At 37.8% G+C, this 19,672-nt stretch overlaps 2 protein-coding genes and 1 long non-coding RNA gene across 3 annotated transcripts in view; 2 read left to right on the top strand and 1 right to left on the bottom strand.

Annotated features, from left to right (window-relative positions):
- LOC135107034 (facilitated trehalose transporter Tret1-like) overlaps positions 1-2,265 on the bottom strand; it is an 18,046-nt gene extending 15,781 nt beyond the window's left edge. The window contains exon 1 of the mRNA XM_064016604.1: positions 1,838-2,265. Coding sequence (XP_063872674.1) covers positions 1,838-2,011 — 174 coding nt within the window. The 5' untranslated portion in view covers positions 2,012-2,265. The remainder of the gene's footprint in view (positions 1-1,837) is intronic.
- Positions 1-5,617, top strand: part of LOC135107035 (uncharacterized) — a 115,248-nt gene extending 109,631 nt beyond the window's left edge. The window contains exon 3 of the long non-coding RNA XR_010271551.1: positions 5,091-5,617. This is a non-coding gene — a long non-coding RNA (uncharacterized LOC135107035). The remainder of the gene's footprint in view (positions 1-5,090) is intronic.
- A 1,928-nt stretch (positions 5,618-7,545) lies between these two features.
- On the top strand, positions 7,546-13,902 carry LOC135107033 (uncharacterized). The gene is made up of 3 exons (XM_064016603.1): positions 7,546-8,892; positions 12,313-12,664; positions 13,356-13,902. Exons 2-3 carry the CDS (start codon positions 12,335-12,337, stop codon positions 13,539-13,541), a joined length of 516 nt encoding a protein of 171 aa, XP_063872673.1. The 5' UTR covers positions 7,546-8,892; positions 12,313-12,334; the 3' UTR covers positions 13,542-13,902.
- Positions 13,903-19,672: the final 5,770 nt, after the last annotated feature.

Raw genomic sequence — 19,672 nt, 5'->3', positions numbered from 1 at the left:
AAGAATGAGCGAAAGAAAGAAAGAGAGAAATGAATGAATGAATAAATAAAAACAAAAGAACAAGACCAGAATACCAATAATGTGCGTCTAAGAAACATTTCACAGTGCACTCAAGCACGCGGTCACCTCTCTCGCCTCTTGTCATTATGATAAACATATAATAAAAAGAAGAGCGCATACTAGGAAAAAAACTCGAGAAAATGGTGCAAATGTGATATGATATGATGAGCACGTCATTTTTATGTATTTTCACAAGCAAAGCAATTATTTGAGACTTTTAGCGTGCGTACAACAACAGCACAAATGTCCCAGTGCAATACTCAACATTGGTGATGACAAGAGACCGCATTCTCAAACGTTTTGGCGCCTTATCTTGGATACATCTGTTAACCTCTTGTGAAAAGTGTGTACTCTTGTGTAAAAGTGTGTTTACGAGTGGGTTTTCATGATTGCAGTAATAGTTTAACATGCTCTAGTGGAAGTTTATGATGCTTTCAGGTAGATTTTTTTTTTTTTTTCAAGTTTTCAGATGGGTTTTCACGATTCTCATGATATTGTAACAGGTTGTAGTGGAAGTATTTGTGGTTTTCAAGTGGATTTTTATGATTATAGTGATCATGAGCTGTAGTTAGTTATTTAAGTTTTTAAGTGGGTTTTCATGATTCTAGTGATATTGTAACAGGCACTAATTGAAGATTCTGTGGTTTTCAAGTGGATTTTCATGATTCTAGTAATAGTTTAAAGGCTCTAGTTGATTTTTTTTTTCTACAAATTGGTTTTCATGATTCTAGTGACAGTTTAACAAGCTCTAGTGAAATTACTGGCGTTTGCAAGGGTATTTTCGTGATTTTAATTATAAAGTTTAAGAAGAATTTTGCATCACCAATAGATCAAACACTGATGTAGCTTTTGAGATTTGTCTGTATTATTGTCCAAAGCATTTAAAAGTACCAGGAAATTCAGTAAATGTTTTCAGTGAAGCTTGTGATTTTTTTTTACTTAATGATTATATCGGTAATAAAAAAAAAATGACTGGGCTTTGTTGCTTTCCTGGTGTGTTGCTTGTCTCTCGCTCAGCAACTGTCCCTTGTGGTCTGTAAAGTCGCGTTGCTGTGCGGTACAAAATTCTTAACATCGTGTTTTCCTGCTTTGGAGCCACGTAAGTGATTCTTAGGGAGACCGGTAGAGTTTAAAAAGCTTCAGTATTCTCATCAGGACTATTTTCAAGGCCACAGAAATTAGTCTGGTTCTCTTGGGTGTCGTTTCACTATTGATGGATGAGAATCTTCATTGAATTATCTTTGAAATCATGAAAACTTTGCTGAAAATGTCATTAACTTTCACCACAGGTTTTTCAAAGTAGTCGAGATAAAGCGTTGGAATGTTTGAGAATGTGGCCCTTAGTGTGAGAGAATTTGAAGCTAATGTGCAGCGCTAGAAGATGAACTCTGAAAAGCAGTTCATTACAAACCCGAATAATTTGTTCTCATGTTCTTATCTTTAATTCCATACTGAAAGACACTGCATCCATTTATGGCAGCAAGTAAAGGAGTAAAATAATTTAAAGGTACGCAATAGAAGCACCGCATCTATATGAGGCATAAAATTAAAAGTAGAATAAGTTGAAGCACACAGTTGTTTCAAAGGTCTACCCCCCAGCGAGCGTCAACACTTCCTAGACTTCAGTGCCAAGAGCGTCGGTGTCTTCACGTGTCGCGCACATGCATGCCAGTGAACAAGTCCCTGGCAGTGGCGAAGAAGCAAAGAATACTGTGGTAGGTTAAGACACAAGCAGCAAGAGCATAGCACCACGAACATGACCCCACAAGTCACCCACCTGCCTGGAGATCGCCCTTGTCTTGTAATACCGCTGCTTCTTTGGCTGCAGGAGGAGAGAGTACTGTTCTGAACTTAAGATTTGTGGCTTTATGTTGCCAGAGTTTCCAGGATCTTGCAAGGGTTCGTATTCCTCTGCCATTGGGGCGCTGGCAGCATGCTCGTTGGGCGCCATGGAGCCTAAATGATAAGTTCTTTGATATCTAATATTCTGGAAAACGTCGAGATAATTTTTCTCTTTTTGTAAGAAATGCAGTGAGTTATGACAGGGTCTTCAACGTCAGTGTCTCTCCATAATGATGACTAAGGCTAATGTTGAAAAGTCAGTGATGTATGAGTGTAAAATTTAGTAACGCGCTTTTGGCTGCGTCCTCTGGCAGCCGCTACCACCAGCACACTGACACTGCGGCGCGCCTCCTGCTAGTGCCAGCTCTTATTCCCGCCACCACCATCACCACCGCCGCTGCCGCCGCCCCCTCACTCTCACCCCCACCACTGTTGCTCAGTCACCAAACCTGCCGTGGCGCCACCCTGGCCTCGCCACCCTCTCAATATCTGCTGCCCACTATTGTGGTTGTTCTTGCCTACAAGCTCTAAAATAAAAACAAAAAATCAGTGTACCCTCCAGTCTGCCCTTCACAAGGCGGAGGCACACAAAGCTGGTAGTTTCTGCACCTGCACGAGAAACGTTGTGTTTTCCCTATCTTCTTTGACTTGCATGGAAGTGTTTCAAATATTTTCAAATTCACAAGAGTGTCGGGGAGCGCTCCGTGAGAGAAACACTCAAATGGAGAATATTTCTTAAATTTTTTATGACCATCTGCAGTCACCACAGTCCAAAGTATTTCACTTGAGTGTGTGGCCTTCATTTGCTCTGTGAAAGCTGTTCGTTAAAAGTCTACAAATTACGTAATTGTAATTAATAGTTTCGACGGGAAGATGATAAAAAAAAAAAACTAAATCGTAAGCACATACGGCTTTCCATTCATCGGCATGGAGCTATTGCAGGCTCACACCTCAACAAAAACTGGTCTCACAATATTAACCTTGACTCTGAATCTGGCGAGGGACGGATGCTTTAACCCTGACATGGTGCACTTCTGCAATACGGATGTAGACGGCATGAAAAGAAACATACATCATTTTTTCAAGTGTAAAATATAGGATATTCATTACGTACATTATTTTCTTGAATTGGCATGATCTCTTGATTTTACTTATGTAATCTTGGCTTCCACTGAGCACGGGGAGGCAGCCCATTCATCCAGATCGGCACATAGTTCAGATGAAGTGAAATTTTTCCATGGCACATCGAGTGAAGTGCCGTCCTGTGCACCACGGAAGGAACTTCACTAAACCTTCACTGACGGACCCAGCTGCCGCCGCCACCTTGAAGATTTCACCCATTGTCGCTCGTCGGGCTGCAGTCCGACTGAACACTTATAGCAGACCAGATAAAATGTATGATGCAGTTATTGAGAAGAAATATTTATGCCACTCATGCAGATACTAGATAAAGCCAGAATTTTGCTGTGTTCTTGTCCCCCACCGTTCGCTAGACGTGAAGATAAACACGGTAATTCGGGATAATGTGTAACTCCACCATGAACTGATCTCTGCATGACGCATCACGCCCTGCAGTCATCAAGAACAGAAGTATGAGAATATTCCCCCATCCTGCGTCCTGATAGTATGTTGTATAACACTATCAATGTTGCATCACATTTTCTTTATTTAACATTGAAAAAGGGTAATGGATGCATGATCTAACAACGAGCCAGAGACACTTGGGAACAAGGGCCTCGTAACAGCAACAGCTCAGTATCCATGCAGAAAGCAGAGAGAATATACATTTTCTTCCCCGCCCAACGCACCCTGCTACTTGACGAACGACTTAACACATTTGCCTTAACATGAATGAAGTGGCTGCACTGGACTAGATGAGGTCGCTATTCATTTGCAGCGAAGCATGATCAAAATCAAGTAATCTGTTTAGCTTACTGTTTGTATTTAATATAGAATAGATATAACAAAAAAAATGTATCCGTCTCGGACTGAACTGAATTACATATTTTATTAGTGCAGTTGAACGTATATCGTCAATTTTTAATGAAAACTAAATAACTGGATATTTTGAATTATCTTAAATTATCATCATTTCAGCTGTTAGATGTAACAACACCAGGATCAAAATATTCAGAAAATTCAAACTTAAGCGATTCCGTAACAAATTATCTATGAAGAAAAGAAAGAAAACGACAAAGAATTTCATAGCAATACACCCGCATCATCTTGCGTTGAATTTGTGACTTTTTTTTTTATTCGGTTGCCTTTTTATGTTTTGATTTCGAAGATGAAATTACTGTTTGATGAATGAACAGCCACTGGTACTTTTCTCCATAAAAACAACCGTGACATATGTTTAGAAGGGTATATTGTATCTACTGCACGTCAAATCTTACTCCACCTTCATAAAAGTTTCGTGGTGACATCAACAGTACGGTGACGCTCAGCTTTCCAGCCACAGATTGAGGTTAAAGATGTGCTATTTTCAGTTTGCCATCAGCTCCAAGGGTATCGTGTTGTCTGGTAACCCCAGGGGTGATGCGTCACTAAGCGATGAAAACTCACACCGTCAACCCAGACGACCTCAAGCGGCCCCGATGCCTGCTGTGGCGGCCAGGCGCTAATGTATAGAAGCCTTGACTGACATTATTCTGCATTCTTGAGTAAGCTCCGTAGGACGACCTTCTTTTTGATGATTTAGTATTAGTAAAGTAGAGACCTTGTGAGGCGGTGTTGAAAATTTATCCTTGCCTTGTCCTTTCGGATTTTTATATTTTATTTATTTATTTTTATTTTTTTTTTATCCCCTTTATACGTATATGCATATTCACAAGTCTGGGACACTTGCTTTTAATGGTATGTAAATTGTGAATTCATTTCCACATGCTCCGTTTGTTTAATGTTGATTTTTTCTGCTACTTTTTACGTAACATTGTTTACATTCTCAGAGGGTGGTGCCTCTCTAAGGGTGTGTGAGCGGCGACAGCAGCCGGATCCAATCCTGTTACCAAGTCTTAAAATAATAGGACTCTTCCACTCACCCCACTTACATAATCTCTTTTGTGTGTGTGTGTGTGTGTGTGTGTGTGTGTGTGTGTGTGTTTGTGTGTGTGTGAGCGCGCGCTCGCGTTTGTGCGTTTGTGTGCTCACAGGGTCCATCTGCACCAACAGCGTATACATGATTGCAGTGTGGCGCCGCCGAGGGAGGCCGCCTTATTGGGGAGGCCTGTGGGGAGTAAATCGCTGGAATCCAGGAGTACCCTGCTGGAGTGTTGCCAGAAGCCTGCCCCCTCCTTCACATGATCCCTCCAGCACCGGGAGAACCTTGCCCAGCGCCGCCCATCCCTCCCTTCCTCCGTCTACCTCGCTGGCCTTGACTCACATCTGCACCACCATAAGAAAAAGTTTGCAGGGAATGAGGGAGAGCAAGCCGAGCGGGAAGCAGGGATGAGGTAATGACTGGTGTTAGGCAAGCTGGGCGGGTGCCACGAGGGACGGAGGGAATGAGGAGGTCAAGGAGGAAGGTCAAACAGAACGAGACAGTCAGCCACGCTTCTCGACGCAGTATTCGGAAGAGAAGCCTCACGTGTGCGTATAATGACATTCCGCGGCGCAGTTTTTGGGAAGTGACTGAATTAAACTAATAACATTGTACTTGATGGTCAGACAGAATGGTGAATATATAGATCAAGCTATGAATGAAATACCTCACACACTTGTTTATCAATTATTCCCCTTGTTGTTGAGATCTAGGCCCAGCATTCGATAATCATGTGTGGTGAATGACCGATGATGAGAAAAATGACGCACCTTAGGCCCATGTTATCCTCCCCATTCCACTCATCCGCCGCGCCACTTGACCGAAGGCACAGCTAAAAGTTGGGGTTATTGAACTACAAACAAGTGTTTTTAAGTTCCTCTTATGCCCCGTCCCTCAGATAAGTAATCCGACTGACGGAATGGATTAATTCGTAAACAACAAATAGAGTGGAAGCGTTTATTTACAAAATATGATGTTTTGTTTGATATAACCAGGAGTATAAAACACTATGACAACATGCTTCGTTTTACAGAAAGGAAAAAAAATCTAAATTGCAGGAGGAATATGAACATAATGAGACAGTTGCAGAATTGTGTAATACATGAAGGAGGTAAAGGATTATTTTTTTATCGTGAGAAGATAGACGGAGTATGAGTACAAATAGGACTAGAGACACTTGTTCAGTATCCTCTTGATTTGTAAATGTCATCATTGTCAGTCAGCAACTTTTCGTAATACTTGTGGTTAGGTTTGTAAACTATTACTACTGCTACTACTACTACTATTAGGATAAAGCCTTCCCCGAACCTCTCCACTAACCTGTTATTCTAGGCAATCCCAACAAAGCTTATGTTTCACCTTTGTAGCTAATTCTCAGTCTGCCCTGCCATCTTTTACCAGCCGACATTGCCATTGTTAACCTAAATCTAGTACAGTGCGGCGCATGTCCACTTTCCTTAAACTGATGTAAATATGTCCTCAACTTTGGCTTACTCTCTCGTCTCTTATGTTCTATTCTTATTTTTTACACTATCATGGACGAATATTATTACGTTCCTATTCGTCAAGTGATGTTCCTTAACAGCAGAGGCCGCCAGCTAGTGAGTTTTAACAGCTGCTGCAGTGCGCTACTCAGGAAGAGAGAAAAGGGACAAGGCTGTGATTGCAACATTTAAAGCTCCTCTACGCACTCCACGTGGTTTAGTTTCACTCCACTCACGTCGTAAACAAACTTTCTTTCTGGTGTTTTTGGGTTGTTTGTTTTATAAGGGCATTTCCCACACATCTGACACGCAAGCATGCACGCTTCCCGAATCATCCACTTGCAAAACATTCTACCACTTCATCATCCCTCCCCCCACAGAGAGAGAGAGAGAGAGAGAGAGGGGGGGGGGGCCAGAGATAAAAGGGGGAGTGATAAAAGGAGCTGAAATGTGAACAATAACAAAGGTAACAGTGATAATTTTCAAGTACCATAGTGATGAATGTGGACGCTTAATGACAGTAATGGTGAAGACACTCATACACAGAAACGTAAACAAGAATTCAGCATGTTTTCTGATATTCTGAAGTTATGGAGAAACATTAGACGCGATGAGAATTAGAATGAACTTGATTCCGGGGGAAAAAATGTATCCGGAAACTATTATCATAAGTTTGTGTTAAATGAAGTCAAGGGTCTACTGTTACTGCCTTGATGGGATGATTGAAAGGCTGGTATTTTGAATGCTATGGCGATTTGTGGCGAGAAGCTTCATAATGTTACCTTAGATATATTAAAAGCAATGACAAAATGGTCAAGAATTATTGGCCGGTGAGAATGCCCATACCGTTGTAGAATTCGGGACGAGAATAAATTAAAAGCTCTCTCAACCTTGTTAGCAGGTGCCTATTAGATCCTTCAAAGAATCTTTAAATAAGATTGAATTATATTATCCTCAAACACCAAACTAATTACTGAAGAGAGAGAGAGAGAGAGAGAGAGAGAGAGAGAGAGAGAGAGAGAGAGAGAGAGAGAGAGAGAGAATTTCCACTTGGCTTGCAGATGAACGCCAACACAAACAGGCACGTGTAGTGCATACAATACTTACTCACGGGGCACCACTTTCCTTGTGGGTAAAGAATTGTGGTGCAGCAATCTAAACCATGAGTGTGTGTTGGTACGCTGCCATGATGAAAAATCTCTCTCTCTCTCTCCCTCTCTCTCTCTCTCTCTCTCTCTCTCTCTCTCTCTCTCTCTCTCTCTCTCCAGTAATTAGTTTTCTCGTAGTCAAGCACAACATAGTTTTCATATGACATTCAAAACACTACGAATAACAATTTAATAGAGATTCCTTTACAACAGAATGTCAAGGAAAAAACAGCTAAAGGTACTAGGCCTTGCTGGCGCCCGAGAGTGTAAGAAAGGCAGGAAAAGTGAGTGGCGAGTGTGTGGGGCGACACTGTACCCTCCCCACGGTTTTGAAGGACAAAGTGAAAGATGGAGGCAGAAAGAAGGGCCAGTGAGCTGCGTATGCTTGACCTCTGAGTGGACGTAAGGAAAAAAAAAAAATGACACGTTTCGGAAATAACTTGTATCATAAGTAGAGAACGTGCATCCCGTTAAGCAGCCGCGCATTGCAAGGCCACGAGAGTACGTGGTATGATCGCAAGTGACACGTCCGGAAATCAGCGTTTAATTGCGTGTCTTAATAGAAAAAAATAGCTGATTTCCAAATCATACATCAAAGTATGACCTCGTCTAGTTCAGGAGAGTCCTTCGTATAAATGCACTGGTGTGTGTATGATGTGTGTGTGAGTGTTATTGCTAGTTCTCTCTCTCTCTCTCTCTCTCTCTCTCTCTCTCTCTCTCTCTCTCTCTCTCTCTCTCTCTCTCTCTCTCTCTCTCTGTCAGTAGTTGCACAGGTCTTCAAGGGTATTTTTACGGTTTTAGTGACAGATTAACAACATTTCTACATTAATAACAGGAGAAACACCATTGAAAACCCTGATAATCATCTTTATAGCTTTGAAAAACAGTCGTGAGGAAAGAGAGAGAGAGAGAGAGAGAGAGAGGGAGAGAGTAGGAGCATTTCAGTTGAGCCTATTCTGCCCTGGTTCGTGTTCGCTGCGGTGACACGGTGCCGCACTGAGTGAAGATTGCGTTCATAATCACTTATCGGGGGTGGAGTGGGGAAAGGAGAGTCAGGAAGTGAGGATATTTATATTATTTGACATATTATTTGATAGCATGTCAACCTTTGTGGGTGTGTGTGTGTGGGTGGGTGTTGGATCAGTGACAGGTGGCGCTGGGGAGTTACCACGGCGAGCGGCTGGCTGGCTGCAGTGTTTTGGTCAGCACTGGTCAGTCTTGCCCTACACGCTCTATTAACCAGTGTTTCCGTCTTCCCGACACCTTCTTCCTGCACCAAGCACCGTCAAGCATCACCAGAGAGGCACGAGTACGTAAGGTGAGTCCAGCGGGGCCAGTCTCTCCTCAGTCAGCCTTACTGCCTTCACAACACACTAATCCTCCCTGTAGTGTCTTGTATTCGTTTATTTAGGATTCATTATTCGTTATTTAGTTGTTTTAGGGGTTAATTATTTATATTTAGGTTTTGTTTACGTCTGAGTCTGGAAAGAGTTGGAAATTTATTCAAATATTTAATGTTCGCCAATATGTAAACAAGCCGTCAGCTGTGTTATTAGCCATTATTTGCCTCGTCTCTCACTTATTGTAAGCCTAACATATCACAAGATGGATCCACATGTCTAGCCTTCATATCCGCTGGTCAGATATATCCGTCATTGCCTGGTTTTGGTGTTATATAGGAATAAATAAGGCAACATGGCCGCTGGCTCCCCCACTGAGGTCGCCCCCGAGGGCCGCCATGATGGACTGGCACCTGTTCCGGCTTGTTGGTTCCAATATTTTTTTTATTTTTCTGAATTAATTTATTTGGCTTGTATAGTAAGATTTTATGGTTTCTAAAAATATTTCGTTGCTTTTGAAGTGTTTTTCTTGCTTCAGTTAAGTAAATGTGCTGAATTTGGTGTTGTTTTTTTATGTAAATAAGGGGCAGTTTGTACGGTGAAATTTACCCAACCTGGTTTTTTGGCTTTTTTATTTGAGGCTTTAATGAAGATTTTATTGCTTCAAAAAATCGTTTATGATTTTTAAAGTATGTTGCGTTCCTGTTGAGTTAAGTATGTGGAATTTGAATAGGCTTATTGTCCTGTTGAAAGTGGTGATTTTGTCATTTTTTAGCTTCTTTATTTTTTTGTTGTAGCTTGTAACTAAGTGTGCATTATTTTAAAAAATAGTTCAGATTTTTTAAAATGATTTTTTACCAGTGTAAAGTAGAATAGGTGGACTTTTCAGTGTTTTTAATGGTGTCAAAATTTCCAACACTTTTTCCATATTTCACATAATATTTCTTTATAACTACTGAGACTGGAGGTGTTTTGATATTGTGAATATTAATTCAAGTAATTGTCAAGTCAGAATATATAATGCATTCGAGCCTAGCTTCATTTTTTCTATGGGTCAATTTCAAAATTAAATACGTTACGTACGTATGGCAGCGGGGCGCCGGCACCTCGCCTGTGACGTCATCAAGGATTCGGGACTCGGTCTGCTCCAGTGTCTCCTCAATATTTACCGTAATTTCCAGTGTTTTCCAAGTGTTTCCAGCTGTTTCTAAAGTCAGGCGTGTAGATAGTTGTAGTAGAAGGAAGAAAATAAGAGAAATGAAAGAGGAGAAGGAAGAAATAAAAAGAAATGGAGGAGGAGGCAAAACAGGTAAACAATATTTAGCTTAGTTTCCCCTGCTGCGCTGCAGTTCTCTGTAATATTTGGTGTGTTTTGGGTGTTTTACGTGTTTAGGATGTATGTAGGAATATTGTGGGGTGTTTAGAGTGTGTTTTGGTGGTGTTTAGGTGTGTTTTGGGTGTATATTTGCTGTTATCATTGTGTTTTGGGTGAATTTTGGGTGTTTTAAATGTGGTTTAGGATGTTTTTAGTTATATTGTAAGTGGTTTGAGTCGTGTGGGGTGTTTTGAGTATGTTGTGGGATGTTTTTGTGTGTTATGGGTGTGTTTGGGGGTATATTGAGGTGTAGTGAGTTTGTTTTGGGTTTATTTTCTGTTTTAAGTGTTTCGGTGAGTTTGGGTGTGTGTGTCAGGTCTTTTGAGGTGTATTTGATTGCGTGCAAGTAGTTTTGGGTCTTTAAGGGTGTGTTTCTGGCGTATTTGTGGTGTTGAGTGGTGCTTTAAGTGTGTTTTGGATGTTTTGATGTGTTTTGGGTGTGTTTCATGAGTTTTGGGGTGTTGTAGTGTATTTTGGATGTTTTAAATCTTTTGAGTGTGTTTGGATGAGTTTTAGGTATATTGGGGTGTTGTGATGTGTTTTGGTTGTGTTTTGGATGTTTTGAGTGTATTTTGAGTGTGTTTTGGTAAGTTTTGTTGCATGTAGGGATGTTGAGTGGGATATATATATATATATATATATATATATATATATATATATATATATATATATATATATATATATATATATATATATATATATATAATGGGAAGGCAATGAGAAGAGGAACAAAAGAACATGGGATGCACCACCTGTGTTCATACCGGGATCTGATGTCAGTTCTTATAAAGGGCCAGAATGCATAATCCTGAAGTCTGGAAGGAGTCGTCCGCCAGCCTGTATGGACACTAGGCTGTAGCTCCAAAACTAACTGTAGGATTCTCTCTAAAATAGTCTCATTGAGATTCTCGCACAAAATTACTTATACGTAACTTAATCTAACCTAACCTAACCGCTACAAGAGTAAATGGGCCGAAACATTACCAGACTTCGGGAATATGCCTCCAGAGGGATACAGGTTAAGGTCGCTTCACACACATCAGTGCCGGATTCGTTCCGTGCTGTTCTGTGCTTCAGTGTCAGTAAAAAAAAAAATCATCATTTTGGAATTCAGCATAAGCATTTACACACGTCCAGCGAAGTACCGTGTTTTGACTGAAGTGATTGTTACGTCTCCATTCCGTGAAATGGAATATCGTCGTCACTGGTATTTTAAAAATTTTCACGGATGTCGGACAAGTGTTTGAAATAAAATAGAAGAAATTGAAATGGTGATAAATACTCTTTTTAATTGATGTAATTAATCACATTGTACATTATACTTACCAGAACACACCACATCACACCACACTACATCATAACACACCACAGCATACCACACCACACCACACATCACTGAGCAATGTCATCAAACAGTTTTTGGACATTCTTAAGTACTGGAAAATTTTTGTTTCATCATTAATTAATTCCTCGTACAGAGTAGCAAAATCTCCTTCAGTTTCTCTTTTTCTTCCACGTTTCATGTACCCACATTTCTTTTCTTTATTTTTTGTTAAGCAAGCATCTTGCTCTTCATCAAGAATTATGACAATCATAGCCAACTCCACGTCTAAAAGGATATGTGTGCATAGATGTCACGAAAGCGACATGGATATCACTGACACTATACGATACTAATACGGCACTGATGGGTATGAAACCACCTTTGAGTGTACTATTCAGATAGTGTACCCACTATCTGCCAATTTCACTGGGACAAAAGCACAATTAGGTGATTGTTAAGAACAACAACAATAATAATAATAATAATAATAATAATAATAATATAATAAAAGGAGTTAAGCCATCTATATAGTTAGCTAGATTGATATTATCATTATTATTGTTATCATCATTATTACATATCAAGGTATTGTGACATAATTAATAATAATATATTATTATTATTATTATTATTATTATTATTATTATTATTATTATTATTATTATTATTGTTATTATTATTATCATTATCATATTTCAGCTATCCAACATCAGAACAGTATATGAATATGGCAAATGCTGTTTTGACATCATTTCCTGCCATCCTGAGAAACAGTGATCTCGAGGAGCATGAATTGCAGCTGCAATGGAAATTGCGCATCCAGCGCAAGTTTCAGAATTCAAGAAAGAGGCAGGATTCCTCAGTGACTGAGGTGATGTCAAGGAAAAAGAAGATCCCTTGCATAGCGCCAAAAGAGACTACGTGTCCACTGATGTATGGAGTAAAGGCTTACCTTCCACCAAGGCCCCATTCAGAAGATGATGAGTCATTAGAGAGACATAGACAGTGGCTTGCTCTACATTGGATGAATAAAGATCCCGAGTTAGATAAGGTATGTGATATTTGTACGCTTGATTTATCTTTTTTTATATTTCAGAGACTTCTTTACTGGTGTTGTTTAAAAATACCTGCTCTTATGTAAGCAATTTCAATGGTACTGGTGGATAGCTACTGAAAAATGATGCTTATATATATATATATATATATATATATATATATATATATATATATATATATATATATATATATATATATATATATATATATATATATATATATATATATATATATATATATGAGGGAGAGAGGGAGGCTGGCGGGACAGTCAACTTATGAAAATTAATTTTACTTTAATGATTTTCCTCAGGCTGAACGCCTCATGCAGTTGACACTCTCTGAGAGACGCAAAAAAATAATCAATGGGAACATTCTTGTAGCAGAAATCCTGAACTTGTACCCGTGGATTCAGACTTTTGATGGCATAAGTGTGTATATATGTACACTTTATGGATTTTGCTACATATTGTTACTAATTGTCAACTTTATTTGTAGGGCTATAATGTATATAGCTATTTATATTTTATAGTAGGTAATTGATATTTAACTACTGGTACTTCCATTCTCCCTCTCAGGCTCAAAGGCCTCAGTGACGGGAGATAAGCACTCATAACTAAGTACAGTTATTGCAGATGCTCATCTCTGTAACCTTCACTTATAATTATTTGATGCTTATATCTTTACAGATAATCAAGGAGTTCCTGAGATTAGAACCACAAGCGGATGAACCAGACCGAAGAGTAGCAGTTTTGAAAGGGCTGGAGAAATATAGGCTCCCAATAATTGCCATTCTCAAAAAAAGAAAAGCAGTTCCTCTGTATATGGAAACCTTACTTGAACTCTATGACCACGATGAAAGTCAATGCAAGTAATGTCTAGTTCAATTTGTTCATTTCAGTAGCTGGTAGCAATTTAATATATGTATCGTTTCATCATTAGCAATGCATCTTTCACTTTTATAAGCCTAGTATTCATGAAACTATGCTGCATGCAAAAACCAAACATTGTATTAAGCATGACCTATCTAACTGTAATGCTTGCACCAATTTCTATAAAGGTACTAATTTAATTGTTAAATTCCTGCTCTTCTATCAAATTTTTGGCTAAGTGCTATGGCTAAATAATTGTTTGCAGCATAAGTGATGTTAAAGATTTTAATAGGTGTAAAGCATCTCTCTCTCTCTCTCTCTCTCTCTCTCTCTCTCTCTCTCTCTCTCTCTCTCTCTCTCTCTCTCTCTCTCTCTCTCTCTCTCTCTCGTAAGGAAAGACATTATTTCTAGTGTAAATAAACCCAATAGGCTGTCCAATTTGAAATTTAAAATGTAAATATTATCAATCTTTTTAGAAATGTTAGCTGCATCCTCTTCCCTTGCAGTCCAATAAGACAGGTCACTAATTCGTGTGGAGATAGAATTCTTGGAGTCACCTTTGCTGGCACTAGTGCAAGTGCAAACAGTCTGATAAAGGTTTCTTCCATGGTTGTGATGAAGTTCAGGACTTCTCACACTGTTCTGGTGGATATGATGAGAAGAATCGGGAGTTCGGAACATCAGTGCGTTATGTCGGGGCATGTAGGTTCGGCTGGGGTTTTCTTTCTTTCTTTCTTTCTTTTTTTTTTCGATCATTACTCATCATATTCTTACGAGGACTTGCTAGACAAAGCATTATTGCATTATGATATTACCCAAAGAGTGTCTCAAGTAAAAAACATAACCGCATACTCGTACAAAAGATTTGCTGCTGTGACACAAAGGACAAAAATCATTAGTATACTGGTCGTTCTGAGCATTCAATCAAAATGCTTGTCATTCATATAATTAGTAGAACCATCGAGGAGCTTTATTTTTGTTAATTCTTATGTGATAAAGCAATAATTACAGGAGACTTTTAAAAGATTGGTATTCAAATTAGTGGACTTTCCTATTGGATGTGACTATATCTTCACTTTTTCCTTACACAGTTAATTTTCTTTTGTTTATTTGATTTACTTATTATCATATTTATTTATATATTTATTTATTTGCACCAGATGCTTGCTTAGTTATATTGGGGTTACTTCACCTACTTGGAGAAAGGAAAGACTCCATTATTACTAAGGTTAAATTTCAGTACCTTTGATTTTAGAGTGGTGTGTATATATTGAAATTTCTGTATATATTATCACCTTAAGATATACATCTACATATAAATTTTATTTTAATGTCAAAATGTTATTAATGTTTACACTATTATTTCTTCCTTAAGGTACCAGAAGAAGAACTAAGAACAGGGCAGTCTAGTGTGTATTTGATGGTGCACCTGTAGCTGAACCAACATGTATTTCTATGGCTGTAGTCTCATTGGTAGCAGGGCTTTGTGTTTAATATTGAACACCCAAAAAATTGTGAACATTTCCTCCGTTTCACAACATCCCATCTCTTAGGTATCAAGTATGACAAAGGTAACACTTCAAAAACAAGATCTCTACTTGTAAAACTCAATGAAGTAAAGACAGAATTGAGCTACAAAAATGCATAAATCTGCTTCCAAATATATTCAACTCCACACATAATGCCTCTCTCTCTCTCTCTCTCTCTCTCTCTCTCTCTCTCTCTCTCTCTCTCTCTCTCTCTCTCTCTCTCTCTCTCTCTCTCTCTCTCTCTCTCTCTCTCTCTCTCTCTCTCTCTCTCTCTCACACACACACACACACACACACACACACACACACACACACACACACACACACTAGTCAATTACTAGTTAAAGATTAATCAGTGAAATAAATACATAACATTATGTAAATAAGTTTTCTAAAAGGAAAAGGAAATACTTACTTGTACTTTCCCTTCCCCCCAACCCAGTATTCATGAAATCTTACTGAATTGTTCTTATGTTATATATATATATATATATATATATATATATATATATATATATATATATATATATATATATATATATATATATATATATATATATATATATATATATATATATATATATATATATATATATATATATATATATATATATATATATATATATATATAATGAATGGAGAATAGACACTCTCTCTCTCTCTCTCTCTCTCTCTCTCTCTCTCTCTCTCTCTCTCTCTCTCTCTCTCTCTCTCTCTCTCTCTCTCTCTCTCTCTCTCTCTCTCGTAAGGAAAGACATTATTTCTAGTGTAAATAAACCCAATAGGCTGTCCAATTTGAAATTTAAAATGTAAATATTATCAATCTTTTTAGAAATGTTAGCTGCATCCTCTTCCCTTGCAGTCCAATAAGACAGGTCACTAATTCGTGTGGAGATAGAATTCTTGGAGTCACCTTTGCTGGCACTAGTGCAAGTGCAAACAGTCTGATAAAGGTTTCTTCCATGGTTGTGATGAAGTTCAGGACTTCTCACACTGTTCTGGTGGATATGATGAGAAGAATCGGGAGTTCGGAACATCAGTGCGTTATGTCGGGGCATGTAGGTTCGGCTGGGGTTTTCTTTCTTTCTTTCTTTCTTTTTTTTTTCGATCATTACTCATCATATTCTTACGAGGACTTGCTAGACAAAGCATTATTGCATTATGATATTACCCAAAGAGTGTCTCAAGTAAAAAACATAACCGCATACTCGTACAAAAGATTTGCTGCTGTGACACAAAGGACAAAAATCATTAGTATACTGGTCGTTCTGAGCATTCAATCAAAATGCTTGTCATTCATATAATTAGTAGAACCATCGAGGAGCTTTATTTTTGTTAATTCTTATGTGATAAAGCAATAATTACAGGAGACTTTTAAAAGATTGGTATTCAAATTAGTGGACTTTCCTATTGGATGTGACTATATCTTCACTTTTTCCTTACACAGTTAATTTTCTTTTGTTTATTTGATTTACTTATTATCATATTTATTTATATATTTATTTATCTGCACCAGATGCTTGCTTAGTTATATTGGGGTTACTTCACCTACTTGGAAAAAGGAAAGACTCCATTTTTACTAAGGTTAAATTTCAGTACCTTTGATTTTAGAGTGGTGTGTATATATTGAAATTTCTGAATATATTATCACCTTAAGATATACATCTACATATAAATTTTATTTTAATGTCAAAATGTTATTAATGTTTACACTATTATTTCTTCCTTAAGGTACCAGAAGAAGAACTAAGAACAGGGCAGTCTAGTGTGTATTTGATGGTGCACCTGTAGCTGAACCAACATGTATTTCTATGGCTGTAGTCTCATTGGTAGCAGGGCTTTGTGTTTAATATTGAACACCCAAAAAATTGTGAACATTTCCTCCGTTTCACAACATCCCATCTCTTAGGTATCAAGTATGACAAAGGTAACACTTCAAAAACAAGATCTCTACTTGTAAAACTCAATGAAGTAAAGACAGAATTGAGCTACAAAAATGCATAAATCTGCTTCCAAATATATTCAACTCCACACATAATGCCTCTCTCTCTCTCTCTCTCTCTCTCTCTCTCTCTCTCTCTCTCTCTCTCTCTCTCTCTCTCTCTCTCTCTCTCTCTCTCTCTCTCTCTCTCTCTCTCTCTCTCTCTCTCTCTCTCTCTCTCTCTCACACACACACACACACACACACACACACACACACACACACACACACACACACACACACACTAGTCAATTACTAGTTAAAGATTAATCAGTGAAATAAATACATAACATTATGTAAATAAGTTTTCTAAAAGGAAAAGGAAATACTTACTTGTACTTTCCCTTCCCCCCAACCCAGTATTCATGAAATCTTACTGAATTGTTCTTATGTTATATATATATATATATATATATATATATATATATATATATATATATATATATATATATATATATATATATATATATATATATATATATATATATATATATATATATATATATATATATTATATATATATATATATATATATAATGAATGGAGAATAGACACTCTCTCTCTCTCTCTCTCTCTCTCTCTCTCTCTCTCTCTCTCTCTCTCTCTCTCTCTCTCTCTCTCTCTCTCTCTCTCTCTCTCTCTCTCTGTCTCCAAATTGGGAAGTATTCTTCATGTACCATATGATGCATATATATATATATATATATATATATATATATATATATATATATATATATATATATATATATATATATATATATATATATATATATATTTTTTTTTTTTTTTTTTTTTTTTTTATGCATTTTTTACCTTTTTTTTTATTTCTCTATGTTATTGCAAGTGATACGTGAAGCTTCTTTATTACTGTTCTGAACATTTCTGTAGATTTGTTTAGTTAGTATATCCCATAGAAATACTCATTTTCTTTTTTTGTGTGGCTTTAAAGGATTAATGGTGACATATGGATATGATCTGGGTTAAAAGCTTGTACAAATAAGGTTAAATGTCTATTTTTGCACTGGTTGTTTCCCTAAGTTTCTTAAAAGTACTGTGATATAAATGATTAGCAGTGGACTAATTAATTATTCTTTACAGGGTCTGTAACTCTTTACATTTAATTTATGTTAACTTTACTTACATATTTTTTCCTTTAGTTTATGAATGGGAGGAAGGTTTAATATTCATATCTTAAGAGATGCTTACTTTCTTTTCCACATTGCAAGTTTTAGTGATTAATACTCACAAATGTATATTATTTACTTAATGGCTTGTGAAAACAGGTTGTTTTTGTGTTGTTGTTTTTTTTTCTCATGCTAGGTAGGATGAAGTGTTGCTAATGGAGTTTATTTTTTACATCTGTTTTATATATCATAACAGTTTTGAGGGGAGCTTTCTGTTAAATGTTCAAGTGAAAAGCATATTATACTATAGATGATAAAAATTATAGTGTTTATTTTTATTTATTTTTTTTTTTAATGCAATGAAATGGAGGGAACATTTAATTGTATATGAATATATTGAATTTATTACCTATTCTTTCCCTAACCTTGAGACAGCAGTAGCTAGCTGCTAGTATTAAAGGTACTAATGATTCATCATCTGCCTAAGAAAGACTAACTAATTAGTTATTTAATTGACTGGCCTATGATCCACTTTACTAATGTGGTTAGTAGAAGCAGTGAACAGTACGAAGGCATTAGTCAGATATATTTGAGTAAGACCATACTCAGGTTGAGTGCTCAGTTACTCACAAATTGACTAACATTATGTTAGTCACTGTGACTAATGCTGCCACTCGTTCTAGACCCCATGGGTTTTACTAAGAAAAGTTAGTCAGCACGACTAACTTTGGTTTTGTGTGATATATAAAGGTACTAGGCCTTGCTGGCGCCCGAGAGTGTAAGAAAGGCAGGAAAAGTGAGTGGCGAGTGTGTGGGGCGACACTGTACCCTCCCCACGGTTTTGGAGGACAAAGTGAAAGATGGAGGCAGAAGGAAGGGCCAGTGAGCTGCGTATGCTTGACCTCTGAGTGGACGTAGGGAAAAAAAAATGACACGTTTCGGAAATAACTTGTATCATAAGTAGAGAACGTGCATCCCGTTAAGCAGCCGCGCATTGCAAGGCCACGAGAGTACGTGGTATGATCGCAAGTGACACGTCCGGAAATCAGCGTTTAATTGCGTGTGTCTTAATAGAAAAAAATAGCTGATTTCCAAATCATACATCAAAGTACGAGTATGACCTCGTCTAGTTCAGGAGAGTCCTTCGTATAAATGCACTGGTGTGTGTATGTGTGTGTGAGCGTTATTGCTAGTTATCTCTCTCTCTCTCTCTCTCTCTCTCTCTCTCTCTCTGTCAGTAGTTGCACAGGTCTTCAAGGGTATTTTTACGGTTTTAGTGACAGATTAACAACATTTCTACATTAATAACAGGAGAAACACCATTGAAAACCCTGATAATCATCTTTATAGCTTTGAAAAACAGTCGTGAGGAGAGAGAGAGAGGGAGAGAGTAGGAGCATTTCAGTTGAGCCTATTCTGCCCTGGTTCGTGTTGGCTGCGGTGACACGGTGCCGCACTGAGTGAAGATTGCGTTCATAATCACCTATCGGGGGTGGAGTG

Source organism: Scylla paramamosain, chromosome 14, assembly GCF_035594125.1.
Source record: "Scylla paramamosain isolate STU-SP2022 chromosome 14, ASM3559412v1, whole genome shotgun sequence".
NCBI lineage: Eukaryota > Metazoa > Arthropoda > Malacostraca > Decapoda > Portunidae > Scylla > Scylla paramamosain.
The sequence above is the reverse complement of the archived record's forward strand: the minus strand, read 5'-3'. Positions and strand labels throughout refer to the sequence as shown.

What these genes read in the sequence shown, in the direction of transcription:
- LOC135107033 (XM_064016603.1), top strand. Translation starts at nt 12,335, where the DNA reads ATGAATATGGCAAATGCTGTTTTGACATCATTTCCTGCCATCCTGAGA. An exon ending in AAGATCCCGAGTTAGATAAG is followed by an intron (nt 12,665 to 13,355) that starts GTATGTGATATT and finishes ATATCTTTACAG; the next exon opens with ATAATCAAGGAGTTCCTGAG.